General features: G+C 45.2%; 1 protein-coding gene across 1 annotated transcript; it reads right to left on the reverse strand.

Moving 5' to 3' along the window:
• Nucleotides 1–1,554: 1,554 nt before the first annotated feature.
• AURKA (aurora kinase A) lies at nucleotides 1,555–17,215 on the reverse strand. The gene is made up of 9 exons (XM_006048996.4): nucleotides 17,099–17,215; nucleotides 13,978–14,021; nucleotides 12,722–13,001; nucleotides 11,243–11,297; nucleotides 10,037–10,228; nucleotides 9,133–9,271; nucleotides 4,615–4,763; nucleotides 2,347–2,521; nucleotides 1,555–2,206 (listed from the first exon to the last, which is right to left on the reverse strand). Exons 2-9 carry the CDS (start codon nucleotides 14,014–14,016, stop codon nucleotides 2,027–2,029), a joined length of 1,209 nt encoding a protein of 402 aa, XP_006049058.3. The 5' UTR covers nucleotides 14,017–14,021; nucleotides 17,099–17,215; the 3' UTR covers nucleotides 1,555–2,026.
• Between the last annotated feature and the right edge of the window lie 85 nt (nucleotides 17,216–17,300).

Consider the following 17,300-nt stretch of genomic DNA (forward strand, 5'->3'; position numbering starts at 1 on the left):
GCAGTTTTACCCACTTGTTTTGCTGTTTCCGTGACTACTTCACCAACTCTGCCATGGAAGTGTATAGCACTTGTGTGGACATTTCTGATCTCTGTACCTCTTGCGTTGAAAGTTGGCCATGAAAGCTTATTTCCTCTCCTAGTTCTCAGTAAGTTCAACACTTCCACCTTTGTCTGCATCATGGTCAAGTTCACCACCTCGGTTGATGCACAGGTGTTGGCAGCTAGAAATATGTAATTTTACGTGATAGGAGCACACAGAACCTGAGACCAAAAATGGGAGAGACCAGCTCCTCATGGCATCTCATTTCTAGGCCGAGACTGAACAGCTGGTGAAAAGAATTACCTGTGGACTGCAAGCAGACTTATCTGTGGACTTGGGTTGCAAGTTGACACAGATGCCACAACTCTAGGGTGTCCCATGGGGACCAGGTGACCAGGGTAAGGGAAGCCCCAGCCAGCTGTACTGAGGGGGCAGCAGTGTCCACTTGTATGAACCACTTTGAACACTGGCAGCACCCAGACTCCGGTTCGGCTGGGGAGGGAGTCCGGCTGGGTGAACACTTTTACCACAGAATCAAGACGGAGGGCCAAACTGGGAAAATCAGGTTGCCGGGAGCTGGCTCACCCAACACGTGGAACTCCTCACCATGCTGTCAAGAACATGGTCAGAGCCCAGAAGGGGGCGGGTGTGGACATGGATGGTTGACCCCTCCCCTCTGTCCAGCCAGACCGCCTGCAGCTCTAGTGAGCCCCCAGCGGCCCCCGTGCCGGGATCACTCACTTCTGTGAGCTGTTGCTGACTGGGCAGGTGACTCCTCAGGGTGAGGGCTCCAGCGGGCTGTGGTCATGCACAATGGTGAATGTCCACTGCCCAGGACAGGGACCAAGGCTCGGGGGCACCAGGGACAGTGGAGGGTGCTGGCTGCGCTCACAACCGCTCCTGGTGTTCCCCAGCAGAGCACCCCACTTCCAGTTCCCCCCACCAATGGGCCACATTTCCTGCAGGCCCCTCCCTCAGGCTGCAAGGACCTCTTGCCACACCTGCCTCTACACTTTAAATCCTCTCAAGTCCAACTGAGAGACTCCTTCCCCAGGGCCCTGCTCCCCCTTTCTGTTCCCTAACCCATCACAAGGTGCCTGCTGGTTGACGACTCCTCCCCCACCCCCAGGAGTGTAGGACAAGGGATGAGGGAAGGACGGGAACGAAGGAAGGCCCATATGTCCATGGGCCTGCCGACCTCCCCCGTCCCCACCACCTAGTGACAGGATTAGCCCAGTTTCTCAAAGTGTCTGTCGAATGTGAACTCCTGGGAGACGCACTGTAATGTCAAGGTTACACACGTGAGAACTTTATAAAAACATCAACACCATGAGAGAAAATAAGGCTTTACCATTTAGAAAGGGCTGAGACACCCTTGTGCCCCAAGACTGAGGCAAGCCCATGCTCCTGCCTCAGTCTCACCAGGTGAGTGACTGAGGACCCACAAGCAGGCCAAGCGGGGGTGCTGGACAGACCCCGAACAGTCCTGAAGGGATGCTGTGGGGGTAAAGATACAAGGCTATACAAAAGTCTTTATTTTAACATTTAAAAGGAAGAATCACATGTTCATTCTGACAGCGTTACCAGACTGGGCCACCCGATAAGTTACACACACACAGGACTGGGAAGGTTATTGCACAGTGTTTCAAGGGTCGAGGCAGGACTAGGCATGACCCCCTTCCCCACAGCCAGGCTCTGAGTCCATCTTCCACGAGGACGCCTTACTCCAAATAGGCTTCGGGGTGGCTGCCCTCAAACCTTGCCTCCGGATTGATTCTATAACCAGTGAAGTTATTAGCACGATTCTCACGGCTGCGCCCACTGCTGTAGGGTGTGGTGTCTGCAGAAGTGGGACTCCGAGCACTGCCTGCTTGTCAGCAGCATGTCCTGTAGAGTCTCGATGGCGGGCAGGCCACAGGGAGACATGCCAGCAGCCTGCTCCAGGACAAGGCAGCCCTGGCCTAAGGATCTCTGCCCCCAAAGATTAAGACTGTTTGCTAGTTGATTCTTTTTTCTGACAACTTGATGGTTTTGAGTTGGCTGTGATCCAGGGGTGTTCAAGTACTTCTTTGAGGGTGGGCCTCTGGCTGGGATTGTGCTTCAGCAGTCTTGAAATGAGGTCCCTGGCTCCCTCGGGCACGCAGTCAGGGAATGTGAATTCCACCTGGATGAGTACACAATAAGTGACAAGAGTCACAACGTGGCTCAGAGAGAACACGAGAAATACTCAGATCATAGCCTCCTGTCAAGGCTGATAAGGAAGGAATTCTAACAACGATGGGTCCCTTTGTAGTGAGGGCTTACCCGTGATATTCTTCTGTAGGTCTCCTGGTACGTGTCTGCCTCAAAAGGAGGCTTCCCGACGAGGAACTCATAGCAAAGCACCCCAAGGCTCCAGAGGTCCACTTTCTCGTCGTGCATCCGGCCCTCAATCATCTCAGGGGGCAGGTAGTCCAGCGTGCCGCAGAGGGTGGTCCTCCTGAAAACACAGGCAGGCTCAGGTTGACGTGCTACTGTTTCTATTAGCACGACAGCTGCTCAAAGTCACCAACCATTCCACTAACACTGAGCGCTTTTCCTAGGCTAGCTCCTGTGCTACAAAGCAGGTGCTATTAAAAATCCATTTTTAGATGGGGCGCTGTACCAGACCTCACAGCTAGCAATCATGTGGCACCCCAAATATGTCTAATTCTAGAACTTCCTTAAATGATAAATAAGATTTAAACTATCACCACTATAAAACTGTGTGAACAACTAGGGAAATTTGAACATGGACTAAATAGTAGATATTAACAAGACTAGGTTTCTTAGGTGTGATAATGGTTGTGATTATACAGGACAATGTCCTTATTTTCAGGACGTGCCTACTACTGAAGTACTCAAAGGATGAAGCATGCTGCCTGTCACTTATTTTTGAAGGTTCACCAAAATGTAGACACACTCAGTATGGTAAAATGTTAACAACTGTTGGGACTATAGGCACTGGATAGGCAGGTGATCAATTCAGCGTGTCTGTTTTTATAACAGAGGTTGGAAACAGACATCAAAACAGGAGCAAAGGCTAGGCCGATTTTGCTGCCTTGTACCAGTTATTCTTTGGTGCCACTGGTGCCCGGCGAGCACACAAATGTTCACTCGCCTAAAGAAGCTGCCACTGTAGACTCCTAGCCTCTCACCACCACTGGATTCGGGAGAAAGCCCAGATCAAGAGCCTCAAAAGACAGCACAGTAACCTGAGAGCTCTTACAGTTAACCAGCTATGTGAAGCCGGGCCAAGTGACCAGCATTTTATATGATATCCTCTTTATCTTTCCTGCCATGATGACACCGCTGGGCAGGCCAAGGTCCAGCTTAGCCCTGTGGTGCTACAGCCATTGCTGTTGGCCTCAGAGGCCAACAGCTCCCACTTGTGACAACCAGATTTTTTTCCCCCCAAAACAACAAGAGACTGCAATAGCAGATTCAGTGCCTTGCTGCAAACAATTAGGAGTGATCTGTATTAAAAACAAATCTCACACTCAACAGCATCCATGTTGGACTATACAGTTTTTTTAACTGGCTTTAAAGTAATCTGGTTACAATTTTTTTAAGACCTACCCCAAAGCTGACAAACTCTTAGCAGTAGATGTATGCTTTTAATTGCCCTACTTCACACATGGTTTCAAAAGCTCATTGAAACCCAACTTAAAAACAGGAGAAAATGTTTTAGCTCTGCTTACAGAGTTCACTTCAATTGTTTCATTAGGTTGATCTCTCTGCTTTAAGAAGAGATAGGAAAAGACTGCTCTGTTGACAGGAGCAGACCAAAGAATCTTTAACCACCACCCTGAAAGCTCCATCCAAACTAGTTTGATTCCTTTAAGCTCTCAGTTCTAGAGCTCTGCAGGTGCTGCCCTCAGAACTCGTAGAACTCGTGTCTCCTGGCCCTGGAGGCAGTGGAGTTTCCCTCCCACAGGCAGTCAGGTGTTACTCCCCCTCTACACACTGCATTTCATTCCGTGATACACTTGTCGTATCTTTTACCTATTTGTCCCCTTCACTCTAAGGATAGTATGCATCTTTAACCCCAGGATGCTGCTACTGCTAAGTCGCTTCAGTTGTGTCCGACTCTGTGCGACCCCATAGACGGCAGCCCACCAGGCTCCCCCGTCCCTGGGATTCTCCAGGCAAGAATACTGGAGTGGGTTGCCATTTCCTTCTCCAATGCATGAAAGTAAAAAGTCAAAGTGAAGTCGCTCAGTTGGGTCCGACTCTTAGCGACCTCATGGACTGCAGCCTACCAGGCTCCTCTGTCCATGGGATTTTCTAGGCAAGAGTACTAGAGTGGGGTGCCATAGCCTTGCCCGTAACCCCAGGATAAACATCCACAAATGGCTGCACAGTAAAAATGTTCTTGAAGACACTAGTTTCCTGCCAGGCCTAAATTACTCCAAAGCATGTATATCAGTTACCTGACCCAACCGCCCACAACATCTATGCTTACATTTACTTATAGTAAATATTTTACTATTCAGCTCATTAGCCCCTAGGCTTTTGCTAAACCAAACAAGTTCCATCTCTGAAGTTACATACCTGGAGGATGGGGCATGTACCGACCACCCAAAATCGGCGATCTTAAGCTCTCCAGCTGATCCAAGGAGCAGGTTCTCTGGCTTAATGTCTCTGTGAATAACTCTCTTTGAATGACAGTAAGACAAGGCATTTGCCAATTCTGTGATATACTATTAAAACAGAAAGTATTGGAAATCTGTTTTAGATTTATATAACAAGTTAATTTTAGACATCTCTTCTGAAAGGAAACTCAACATAGATTTTAACATGTTTTGTAGATTTGAAAGCAAAAACTAGAGACAGTGGATGACTCTACAAGAAAACAAACCAATTTAGTGCTCAGCATGAAGCACAAGTGACCGTGCTAGGTTTGCTAACGCAGCAGGTGCGACACCGGAAGGCAGGAGGACACGAGGCGCCACCACATCCCACCTGGCAATTTATGGCCCGGAAGCCATCAATTATGACAACACTGAAAAACTGGTACAAATGAGTCAGACTTGAAACAATTTTTAACATTCTTAAAGAAAAACTTTATAGTCCATTCCCATTGTTAAAACTAAGGCAAAATTACAACAAAAGGGTTTGTTTGAAGCTATAAACTTAAGCAAGCCCAGGATTTGCTTTAACATGTAAATGAGAATTGTTTTCTAATATGTTGAAAGAATATATTTAGTTCTGACTGACGTTTGAGAAGTGTTGGTTCCTCAAAAAGTAATTCTAAACAGGACTGAACATTATGTTATACCGAAAAGGTTTACCATATGAAGGGGTACAAACCAGATGTTATCATCAGAAAGGACATTTTTCATTGCTTTCCACCAAAATTTAGACCATAAACTTAAATAAACCATAAATAAACTGAAAGCAAAGGCAAAGAAAGCTCATCTCCTGCACCAAAGTGGGTGATGCTCTAAGAGGATACAGTACGATTCCAGATGACAATGGGCTGCCCCTGCTCAAATCCGGCAGGAACCAGAGCTCTCTGCATCCACCCCCTCCACACGCCTCATTAAGATTATGGATTATGTCCAGAACTAGTTTTAATTAATCAGGAAAGAAAAACAGGTAGGTGTGTGTGTGTGTGTGTGTGTGTGTGTGTGTGTAAACTACTAGGGAATCTAGAAAGAACAATCTTTTACTTCCTTTCAAGCAGCTATCTGTTTACACCAAAGTAAATTCCACTGGATTGAAGACAACTGAGTACAAACATTACTTGCCAATTAAAGAAGAAACTAGCTTGCCTAGTTAATATTTAAAAAGCAAATAAGATAGATTTCTACTTATCCAAAGGGCAAATATTTAAGTTGAAATAGTATGTCCTCATTGCACAGACAGAACCAAAGCGGTCATTCACCAACAGTGCTGTGATTTCAGTAGAAGATAAAAGTAAAACCACTCCAATTTAATGCCATTTAGATCAATGCCAAAAAGATAAGTGTACATACTACCCAGAGACCTCCACTAAGAAACAGAACAAAGTAACCACCATTCTATAGGCCCTTCATCTGCTAATTCAACAAAAAACAGTCCAAATTAAGACAACTTCTTCAAACAATTTTCACATTAATAAAGAAGAGTACAATCCATGAAAAAAAAAAAAAGAAAAAGGCAAAACAAAAACCTGATTATGTTGGATTTTAAGATTAAAAATGTCTGCCCATGAAAGACACAGTTAAGAGAAGGAAAGCACAAGCCACAGAAGGGGAGAAAATGTTTGTAAAACACATGATAAAGGACTCATATCACAAATACACGCGGATTCTTAAAACTCAGTAAGACAACAAAATTTTTAATGGGCCAAAGGTCTGAACCTGGGTTCGATCCCTGGGCTGGGAAGATCCCCTGGAGAAGGGAAGGCTACCACTCCAGTATTCTGGCCTGGAGATTCCATGAACTGTACAGTACAGTCTACTATACTGTATAGTCCATGGAGTCGCAAAGAGTCGGACATGACTGAGCGACTTTCACTTTCAAAGGTCTGAACAGACCTCAAAGATGCTACAGAGATGGAAAATAAACACCTGAAAAGATGCTCAACCTTGCATGTCATTAGAGAACTGCAAATTAAAGCAATGAGACACCACTGTACACCTACTGGGAAGACTGAAATTGAAAAAGCACGACAGCACCACTTGCTGGTGGGGAGCCATGGACACGCTCATGCGTGGGTGGGAATGCACAGATGGTAGGCATATCCACTGCAGAAGACTGCTGACAGTTTCCACAAAGCTGAACGTAGACTTACCATACAAGCCAGCAAGCACACCCCTAGGTATCTACCCAGCAGATAAGAAAACTTGTGTCCCTCAAAAACCCACATGCAACTGTTTACAGCAGCTTTACTCGTAATCAAAGACTAGAAGCAACCAAGATACCCTTCAACAAATGAAGCAATAAACCAAGGTAGAGCCATATGATGGAGTATTATTCAGCAATAAAGAGAAATGAACCATCAAACCCTAAGAGGATACAGATGAACCTCAAATGCATACGGTTGTTCCCCACGAGGGTAACTGGTTAACAATTCTGACACCACTATACATGAACACTGGAATTGGATAAAAGGATGGCCGAAGCTGGAATCCAAGTTTCTCAGTGTTGGAGTGGAGGTTATGATAAGGGAGGAGGGTAGAATGATCCATGTGATAAGGGACTCATGTTTACTATAGATACAGGTGGATAATTATAAATACTTTTAGATACATGCAAATACCGAGATTACAATACACACATCTCAATGCTCTCTTTCAGTTGAAAGCCCAGAAGTAGTAACAGTAGCAATGAGCACATCCAGCACCCAGATCAAGGCTTCTAATAACATTTTCCAATAAAAGGAAGCAAAACTCCTTAGAGAAATAATGAATTCTAAGACTTAGAAAATGTGTAAGACGAAGCTGGAGCACCTTATAGCACCGACAAACAGAAAGTGCTTTTAAAAAATACACAGGCCCACACTCCCCACAAAGATGGGGACAAGTCAGAAGGACACAGGCACTGTGTAAAAGAGCACCCGGTGGCCAAACCTGGAACGAACAATGAGAGTAAAGTGCTATTAGATTAATAGCACCTCAAAGTATCAAGCATCTGAGTCCATACTCATAAATATTTGAGTAAATCAATAAGGGAGAAAAGACAGCTCTGTGGTACAGAATTCCAAATAATTTATGTTGATACCCTGCCCTGTAGGAGAAGAGCTGTTCCTCTGAAAAGGGAGAGAGAGTAACTCTACAGAGGAGAAGCCTGACAAACACTACCCCAGCCGGGTGGTCAAGACCAACTCCTGGGGATGAGTCAGGTCAGTAGCTTGTATCCTTAGAGAATGCATTTCACCTCTGACCTCCCTCCCCAAACCCATGACCCTAATCTAAAGTTATGACCAACCTAGATAGCATATTCAAAAGCAGAGACATTACTTTGCCAACAAAGGTCCGTCTAATCAAGGCTATGGTTTTTCCAGTGGTCATGTATGGATGTGAGAGTTGGACTATAAAGAAAGCTGAGAGCCGAAGAATTGATGGTTTTGAACTGTGGTGTTGGAGAAGACTCTTGAGAGTCCCTTGGGCTGCAAGGAGATCCAACCAGTCCATCCTAAAGGAGATCAGTCCTGGGTGTTCATTGGAAGGACTGATGCTGGAGCTGAAACTCCAATACTCTGGCCACCTCATGCGAAGAGCTGACTCATTTGAAAAGACCCTGATGCTGGGAAAGATTGAGGGTAGGAGGAGAAGGGGATGAGAGAGGATGAGATAGTTGCATGGCATCATCGACATGGGTTTGGGTGGACTTCAGGAGTTGGTGATGGACAGGGAGGCCTGGCGTGCTGCAGTTCATGGGGTCACAAAGAGTCGAACACGACTGAGAGACTGAACTGAACTGAATCTAATCATGAGAAACAAAGGAAATCTGGATCTAAGTGTGGATTTCAGTCAATAGTTATGTACTAGTGGTCCATTAGTTATAACAGTTGTACCACACAGATATAAAATAGTAATAGAAGTCAGATGTGCATGGAAAAAGTAAGTCTGCACTATCTTCAATTGTTCTGTAAATCTAAAACTAATCAAAAATACATTCTTCTCTTTTTTAAACAGGGTAACTATTTATATATATTTCCACAGAAACAGCTGTGGAAACCAACCACAAGATTTCATTTGGTATTTGATTTCATCTGTATATAAGGTACACCTAAGCTACTCTGATTTTCCCATTTCACATATTTGATCCTATTAAGCCAGTGGTCCCCAACCTTTTTGGCACCAGGGACCAATTTTGTGGAAGAGAATTTTTCCACAGACCTGGGGTAGGGCAGATGGTTTCAGGATGACTCAAGTGCATTACATTTATTGTGTGCTTTATTTCTATTATATCAGCCTGACCCCAGATCATCAGGCATTAGATCCCAGAGGTTAGGGACCCCTGTATTAAGCTAGCTTTCCATGAAACAAAGCCCCCTCTATTATATAATGAAAGGTACAGCGCTATGTAGGACAGGTATAGAGTAAACACAATTAGTCTGGACAGTAAATGAAAACTCACTGTGGCAGTTCTCTGCTCATCAAACTTTGACAGTTTCTGAAGTTCTCTATAGACAGCTCCGAGGGGTGCATATTCCAAAATTAAGTAAACTCTGGTAGCATCATGGAAATAACCATACAGTCTGAGGATGTTTGGATGCCTGCAATGCAAGATGGACATCTGGTATGGGGGGTCATCTGTACTGAGTATCAGATCCCTCATGTGAAACCAGTGGTGAGAGCTGCTGTTGGTCACAGATCCCACCTTCCACTCCCCTTGAAAATGTGAAGCTATGAACCCACTCTAAGAAAAAGACGTACACTGCTATCAATTTACATGCATTTCAAGGTATTAAACCTGGACCTCAGGTTTAGTTAAGACTATTTCCTTCCTTCGAACCATCTGTATTCTTAGGGGGAAAGAATTCAGCTAAATATTAAGTCTCCGCAAATTAAAAAAAAAAAAAAGACATGCCATTCCCACAGTAGTTTGAAACTCAAATACCATGAGACAGACAACGCAGACCATGTTCAATAACGGCAGCAGATGTGCTGTGGAGGACTTTAGACAGCTGAGCACAGGCTAGCTGAGATTTTTTTTAATTCACTGAAAACAAAAAGATCCACTGGCCAAAGTCAACCTGTAGGCTACCAGTGTGCAACCCGAACTCAAAATAAGAGGTATCATTCCTTTAATTATCCATCAAAACAAAACAAAACTCATCCAGTAAATTACTCCATTAACAAGACAAACCTTCAAGCAATTTTTCCAAACCACAACAGTTAAGTCTAGATAAATCTTTGAAAAAATGATGAATTTAGTCATTCTTTGCAGTACTATGAAGCCAGCCTTCTACAAAGAAGTTCATAAACATTGAAGTCTAAGTTCCGTACGCCACTCTCCCGGACATCATCTGAAGACTTACCTGAGATGCGACTGTATTTCTACTTCTCTTCTCAGCTGATGCTCAACGCCTGCCTTCTCCAGCTGAGCTTTGAATAATACTTTAAGAGCCAGAATAAACTTGCTTTGTTTTTCTCTCGCCAAATAAACATTACCAAACTTTCCTTTACCCAGCGGGCGACCAATTTCAAAATCTTCCAAAGCCCATTGCCTTCTGGGGAAGAAATGAACATTTTAAAGTGTGAAGAAAACACATCCTTTCTAATGAGGTATATTAATGAGTAGCAGACATCCCAGTCCTATAAATAATTCCATACTCAAAGTTGTATTCAGCACGTATCCTCGGCAAGAACCAAACCACAGCCTCCTCTGAATGAGTCTAGACTTCTGGAGCTGAGGCACTTGCTGGGAAGTGGCCTGAGACAGTACTATGCTCTGAGCACAGACCCATTAGCAACGATGCTAAGACCATAGGAGAATTAGATGAGGAGCTGGAGAAGGAAGAAGGTTCCCGAGATAACTGGGAACCTCTTTCAAATGGCCTCCTCTAGCCGTGGAGATGCCACCACTCTCTGGGGTGGAGACGCACTCTGGGAAAGCAAACAGGATGGAGCCTACAGGACAGTGGGCTGGGAACCACTGGATGAGACTCTCAGAAAGTTTCTGGTAGGCAGCTAGAGCAAAAAAGGCTGTGGGTTTATTCCTGTCACCTTCTATTACATGCTAGAGTCTAGACAGTTCAGAGACTGAGAGCAAGGGAAAATACAGCCAAGCTTTATTATGAAGAACAAATACAGTAACTGTATCAATACTTTCAAAATACTCTACAGTCAAGTATTTGTCCATAGGGCTGCAAGAGGACCACATTTTGTTGTTTAACTTCCACCTCTTTATTAGACGTAGTAGAGAAGCATACATAAACTGTACGCAGAAGTTACTTCTGAGGGTAGAGAGGAAGTTTCACTTGATTTCTGTAACAGATTCTAAGTCAAATATAAGTCTTTTCTAAATGTGAAAAGCAGTAAGAAAAACTCGAGTCTCTCATAAACATCATTAAAATCCCTTCTCTTTGAAGATTTAGAAAATATAGACGTTTCAAATTTCCAAGTGAAAGTACAAAGGTCTATTTTTAACAGGCCTGTTCCTATAACTAAATTTGCAATTAAATGACATTAGTATGTTCTAGTAGAATGATGGTACAGAACTTTGTACATAAGATAAAACTTACTTTTTTGATTCTTCATTTTTTTGTTTTGATGCCACTTCCTTCTCAGGATTATTTCCTAAATTGAATAAGTTAACAGTCTTTGATTAGAGATGAATCGAAGAGTGGTCACCAAAATATCAGTGGTATGCCCAGAATGACAGATCAACTATTTTTGGTTTTCTTTATTTTAAAAAGGAAAAAAAAAGACAACTACACTGTAACCTGACTCCTGCCATCTGAAGTCTGTATAAAGCTTTGAGAGTAAAGATAAGCAGATACATCATAGGCCCTCATATAATCTAAAAACTCAAGGCTGTGTAGATTCTCCCTGGAGCCTCAGTTTCTAAATGAAGAGCTTCTAAACAGAGTTACCAGTCTTCCCATCCATAACAACTCATCACCTCTTCCCCAGGAGGTGGGTCAGTATCAGACAATGTGCAACAAAACATGAGCCCACCAGCACCCTCCTTCCACTGTGTTAGCAGCCAAGGGGAAATTACGCTGGACATTCCTACTTGAGTATTTCCAGCACTTCAACCTCCAACAGCAGCAGTTTGCTCTGGTGAGATATTTGAATTCAGGTCTAAACTGTCGTCTTTCCCTCCACGGTTCATGATCTCGGTTTAGTGGTTTAATGCCAGCTGTATAACCACCATCCCCATGTCTGGCTTACCGCCCAATTCGATCAAGTTGGCATCCTAAGTGAGCTCTCAGATCTGTCTCAATCACTCTGCCCTGGCTGTGTCTGAATAAGTTAATGCTTTGAAGTCTTAGCTTCCTCCTCCACAAAATCGAGGTAGAAACTACGGTTGCCTCTGTAGAGTGCTTACGAAGACATAATGACACAATGTGGATGAAGGAAGCCTGCTATGGAGCACTCAACAACTGGTAAATAATAACTATTAACACCAACCCAGCTCAGGCCCCTGCAATACTGGAGCCAAACCCCAGTGGCCTCCCTCCTACCTGGTACCCCTGGGTCCACCATTGCTACTCTTCAATTCATCCCACATATCCAGATAAGCTTTCTCTAAGAGGCAAGTCAGCCCCTCCTCTGCTCAAAAACCTATCAGCAGCTTCCCAGTACATAGGGGACAAAGCCCTGCTGAGGCTGACAGTGCCCACCCCGACCTCGCCCCGCCTGCCTCAGTCCACTCACTCCCCCAACCCCCAGCACTTCCCTCCACACTCCAGAACCTTGGAATTTTTCAGTTCTAAGTGTACTTGCTAAAAGAATCCCCTCTGCCCCAGTAAGCAATCCAAAGAATACGGGGCTGCTGTTGTGTCTTCCCTGGCTGCCCACCTCTTTCAGGAGGGTGGGGGTCAGGCCTGACCCACAGTAGACTTGTTACTTCACCCCGACATCAGATGCTCTCCCCATCCTCAGTAGAAATGACGTAAAAGCTAGGGTTCCAAATAGTAAACACACATCTGTATATGTGGTAGTTTTTTAAGCAAATAAAAGAATGGCTCTCCAATGAGCCTAAGAAGACTGCTTACCAGGCACTGGTGGCTGGGGTTGTTTGCTCTTCTGGGTGTTACTTGGCGGCCTGGTGACAGGACGAGGGGCGCTGGCTGCCTGCGGTGGCTTCTGCTTCAGGGTCTGTACTGGTTTCTGGATGGAGACTAGCTTCTGTGCTTGTGAAGGAACACGCTGAGAGGAATTTGTGGGACACAGGACGCGCTGAGCCTGGCCGCTGTTCACAGACACCGGATTCTGAGAGGGAAACTGCTGAGCCACTGGAACACGTTTTGGGCCATCACTAACTGGAACTGCAGTCTAGATGGGGGAGGAAAAAGGAATATGATGGTCTTCATGAAGGAAAGCTGAGTATCTTGAGAGTATTCCAAAGGTCTGTCTTCTAATACTGCAATATAATGACTGTCATTGGAGAAGGAAATGGCAACCCACTCCAGTATTCTTGCCTGGAGAACCCCAGGGACGGAGGAGCCTGGTGGGCTGCCATCTATGGGGTCGCACAGAGTCGGACACGACTGAAGTGACTTAGCAGCAGCAGCAGCAATGATAAGATGGACAGGGAAACCGATTGGAATCAGCACTTGCAGAGGATACAGTTAGTATAGGGTTGAAATACCTGAATGACACCTCCTACCCGCTCCCCAACACCCTACCCCTAAAAGTCATGTCCCCATTAAAAAAATGTTCATTAACTAAACTTTTATCTAAAAAGTGAGTCATTAAACACTTTCTAAGAATTCTCAGTGACTTGGGAATTATTCTTTAGCAAGAAGCTACAATTCAGAAACTTTATACTAAAATCCCAATTCCACTGAAATTTCTTCAACAATACTTGTATTTTTTCAGTCTTTTCTCTAAACATATCAAATATTCAATAGTGATTATCTTTGCGGGAAGTTTTGTATTTGCCACATGTTCCACGAAAAGCTAATTATATAATTTTTTTAATAATGATGAGCACAGTTTTAATAGTCCCCAAAGCTAATTACGATTGATTTACTAGTGTTTCAGTTTCCAAGTACTCACAAAACGGATCTGAGGCAAAAGAGGAAACAAACATAGGCTCTTCAAAAAGTTAGAGCAAAATAAAAGTTACACTGAGAGAAGCAACAGAGCCTTGATGAATGCTCAGGAAAGCAACGAGTTCCCACCCAGGGACGTGGAGGAGGAGCCACAGTCACACCTCAAAGGAAAGGTGAAAACAACTCTAGACTTAAACCCAGCTTCCCTTTGGGTCTTACAAACGGAATCTGAGATTCCTGATTATTCAATTTACCTTAGGCCCTGAGATGCAGTTTTCTTTACATCTGTCCATGATGCCTGAAAAGAAAAAAGAACCACCTTTAATTTGTAAAAATCCATCTGCTTCAAAGGGTTAAAAATCCTGATGAAAAAAAAAGCCTCAGCATCACACAGAATTTTACATGATTTGTTGTCCAATGAAGGCCGATAAGGGAGCAGCATTCTCTCTTGTGATAGAGCATAAGTATGGGGCTTACATCAGGTTCAGGTGTGGGGCCTTTCTCTCCCCTCACTCACTGCATCCCATTCTCTCCCCTCCCTGGTACTCCAACCCCACTCCTGAACTGCGTTGTCCCTTTCTCCCATCATCTCTCTAATGAATCCCTTCCATCAGTCTATAGGCTGGCTTCCTTAAGTGCTGCCTTAAAAAAAAAAAAAAAAAAAGTCCTCTTTACCCTTAAATTGACTCAAACTATGACCACATCTCTGGCTTCCCCTTTCAGCAGCAGAACTGGGCAACAGTTGTCTCAATCACTTCCCTCACCAGGCTGCAGGCTCCCTCCCACAGGGCTTTCATCCCCACCAGGCTCCAGGCAGACCCAACTGTTGCCAGATCCAAAGGTCAATTCTCAGCCTTCCCCTCAGAAGCATTCCCGGCATTCCAGGGGGTCCTGCACTCTATTCCTGCACAGACTTGTCTACTAGCTGTCCCAAAGCAAACACCTTTGCTGATGAGCCTCACCTGTGCCACCAATCTCAGTGTCTAGGGTAACCGTGGAAGGGATTCCCCACTCTCTGTCTACACCTTCCTAGGGCCCCAGGGCTCTAAACATCTCTATTAGGAGAATGCAAATTGGTGCCTTCTGCCCTCTCCTCTCTATCACCTGCTGAGCATGCCCCAGGAAAGCCTGCCAGGCATCTCAACCCAACACACCAAATGAAATCTCTTCTTCCCCGGCTTTCAATACCATCCACAGGCTGAGGACCCCCAAATTTCCATCTTGAGCCCAAAGCTCTCCTCTGAACTCCTACCACCTGGTAATCTGAGTGGCATCTCAATCTTAACCTGTCCCCAACTGACATCCTGCTTCCTCCCAATCCCCATTCCCCTTAACCTGCTCTCTCCATCCTGCCAGTTGCTCAAGTCTAAAGTCCTATAATCTTTTATATGGTTCTCCCTCAAATCCTGTATCTAAGCCATCAGCGTATCCTACAGGCTCTATTTTGAAAATCACTGCTCACAACATTTCCTACTCCCACCTGGTCAAACCACAATTTTCTCTCCCTTCAATTATTTGCAAAAAGCTCCCAGTGGTCACTCTGCTTTCACCTTTGCCCCATTATGGTCCATTTGCAACACCGTGCCCAGTAATCCCTTTAACAAGTCAGATATATGGATCCTTGGGCCAGAGAAACCTTTATCCATTTCTCTTGCTCCCTAAATTCTAGAATCCAATCAGAAAGCACTCTTCAGACCCCCACTTTCACATCCATTTTATAAGCAAACAAATAACTCCACCTGCAAGAGGAGACCAGACTAAAGAATCTGGAGTCCTTATATCAAACAGCCATTCAGAAATAGACAAGAAAAGGAAATACATTCTCATATCATGTGAACCGTAATTTCACCCATGCTGTGGTGCCTTCTTCACTCTCCCTGACAGTTACAAGCAGCTGACTCATGAGATCACATAGCTCTACAGACACTGGTTTTATAGAAGCTACCAAAGTTCATTCGCTCCAGGTAATACACTTTTCCTTCTCAGGAAGAATAACGGAACAGAATTGACTAAGTCTCTGATTCAGAATTCCGCAGAGAGCCACAGAAGACAGTTTCTCAGGTGATTCTGGACTCCAGCCAAGTTCGAGTCTCATGTCCAGACGACCTGCATAAGATCCCTGCACTTCAAACTGGAGATCCTACTAGTCTACATAGAAAAGCAGATTTAATAGCACTGTGGGTGGAGACTTTTCCTTCCTTCATCAAACCTGCAAATTACCCACACATATGAAGGAGAGTGGAGAGGAAATGAGTATGCTGCTGAAACACGTTTAATTTAAACAAACAAGGAAGGTTAAGGATAAGAAGAAAACAGTGAAAGTCAAGGATGGTAGCCACATGTACATCAGGAGGACAACTGTTAGAAATGGAGACTTTGGAGCCCAACTCTAGACCTAACAAATTAAGACCCTGCGTTTCAAAGACATCCCCAGATGACCAGTATACACCGGGCATACACTAGTTCTCAATGAAACATCAGAATCACCTGCAGAGCTTGATAAAAATACAAACACCTGAGTCCTACGCCCAAGCACTTCTGATCCCTTGCCTGCATGGGTCGAGTCTAACTCTGTGCAACCCTATGGACTGTAGCCCACCAGACTTCTCTGTCTATGGGATTCTCCAGGCAAGAATACTGGACTGGGTTGCCATGCCCTCCTCCAGGGAAGGCCAGGGATCGAACCTGAGTCGCTTCCATCTCCTGAGGGTTCTTTACCACTAGCGCCACCTGGGAAGCCCCTCTGATCCCTTAGGTGGGTTCATATTTTTAACTAGAACGCTCAAGTAATCCCTATAAAGGTAGTCCAGGGTCTACGGTTTGAGAAACACTGGCTTCCAGGTTTATTTATTCACCCACTCATCCATCCTGCCCGGACAAGGGCCTTTCCTGGCTAGTCCATTCAAACTAGCCCACTTCCTAGTACTCATCCCTATCGGAAGTTATCTTGCTAGTCTGTCTCCTCACCCCCCACCCCTAGAACGTCAATTCCAAGACGGCAAAAAAAACATTCTGCATTCTTTCTTACCCAGGTGCTCACTTAACATGAGAATCCCATCAGAAAGCAATCCCCCCACCCCCACAACCCCATTCACTCCGGGTGTTCAATAAACACCAGGCGGCATGTTATAGGGCATATCGGTATCCAAGCACAGAAGGGAGGGTGCAGGGAAAGCACGGGGGGCGGGGGAGGGGGCGCAGGGAGGAACGGGGCGGGGGGTGGGGAAAAAGGAAGCTCTGTCGCCCCGACCTCCCCTCGTTGACCCAGCGATCCCCAAGACCGCTTCCCTCCCACCAAACCGCAAAGGCCACCCTGGGTCCGCCAGCCCGCCTGCCTGCCAGCCAGCCTCAGAGAGATGCCCCAGGTCTACGCACCTGTGGACTCCCACCTCCGACCCAAAGAAACCAAGTCCTCCCGAGAGCTCAGCCGTTAAGATTCAAAGTCTTCATTTTAAATAGGAGTTAAACCCTCTGTTCCGAATGCTGATTGGTCGGGGCTAGAGAGGCGCTGCCTTTTCATTGGTTCTGAGCCAACTCTACAGCTTGTGTCACACGCACGCGGAGAAGGCGCGCAGGC

This window comes from Bubalus bubalis, chromosome 14, assembly GCF_019923935.1.
Source record: "Bubalus bubalis isolate 160015118507 breed Murrah chromosome 14, NDDB_SH_1, whole genome shotgun sequence".
Classification (NCBI taxonomy): Eukaryota; Metazoa; Chordata; class Mammalia; order Artiodactyla; family Bovidae; genus Bubalus; species Bubalus bubalis.

What these genes read in the sequence shown, in the direction of transcription:
- AURKA (XM_006048996.4), bottom strand. Translation starts at nt 14,016, where the DNA reads ATGGACAGATGTAAAGAAAACTGCATCTCAGGGCCTAAG. An exon ending in AAAAATGAAGAATCAAAAAA is followed by an intron (nt 10,229 to 11,242) that starts GTAAGTTTTATC and finishes TTTCTTCCCCAG; the next exon opens with AAGGCAATGGGCTTTGGAAG. An exon ending in CCTACAGAAGAATATCACGG is followed by an intron (nt 2,207 to 2,346) that starts GTAAGCCCTCAC and finishes GTACTCATCCAG; the next exon opens with GTGGAATTCACATTCCCTGA.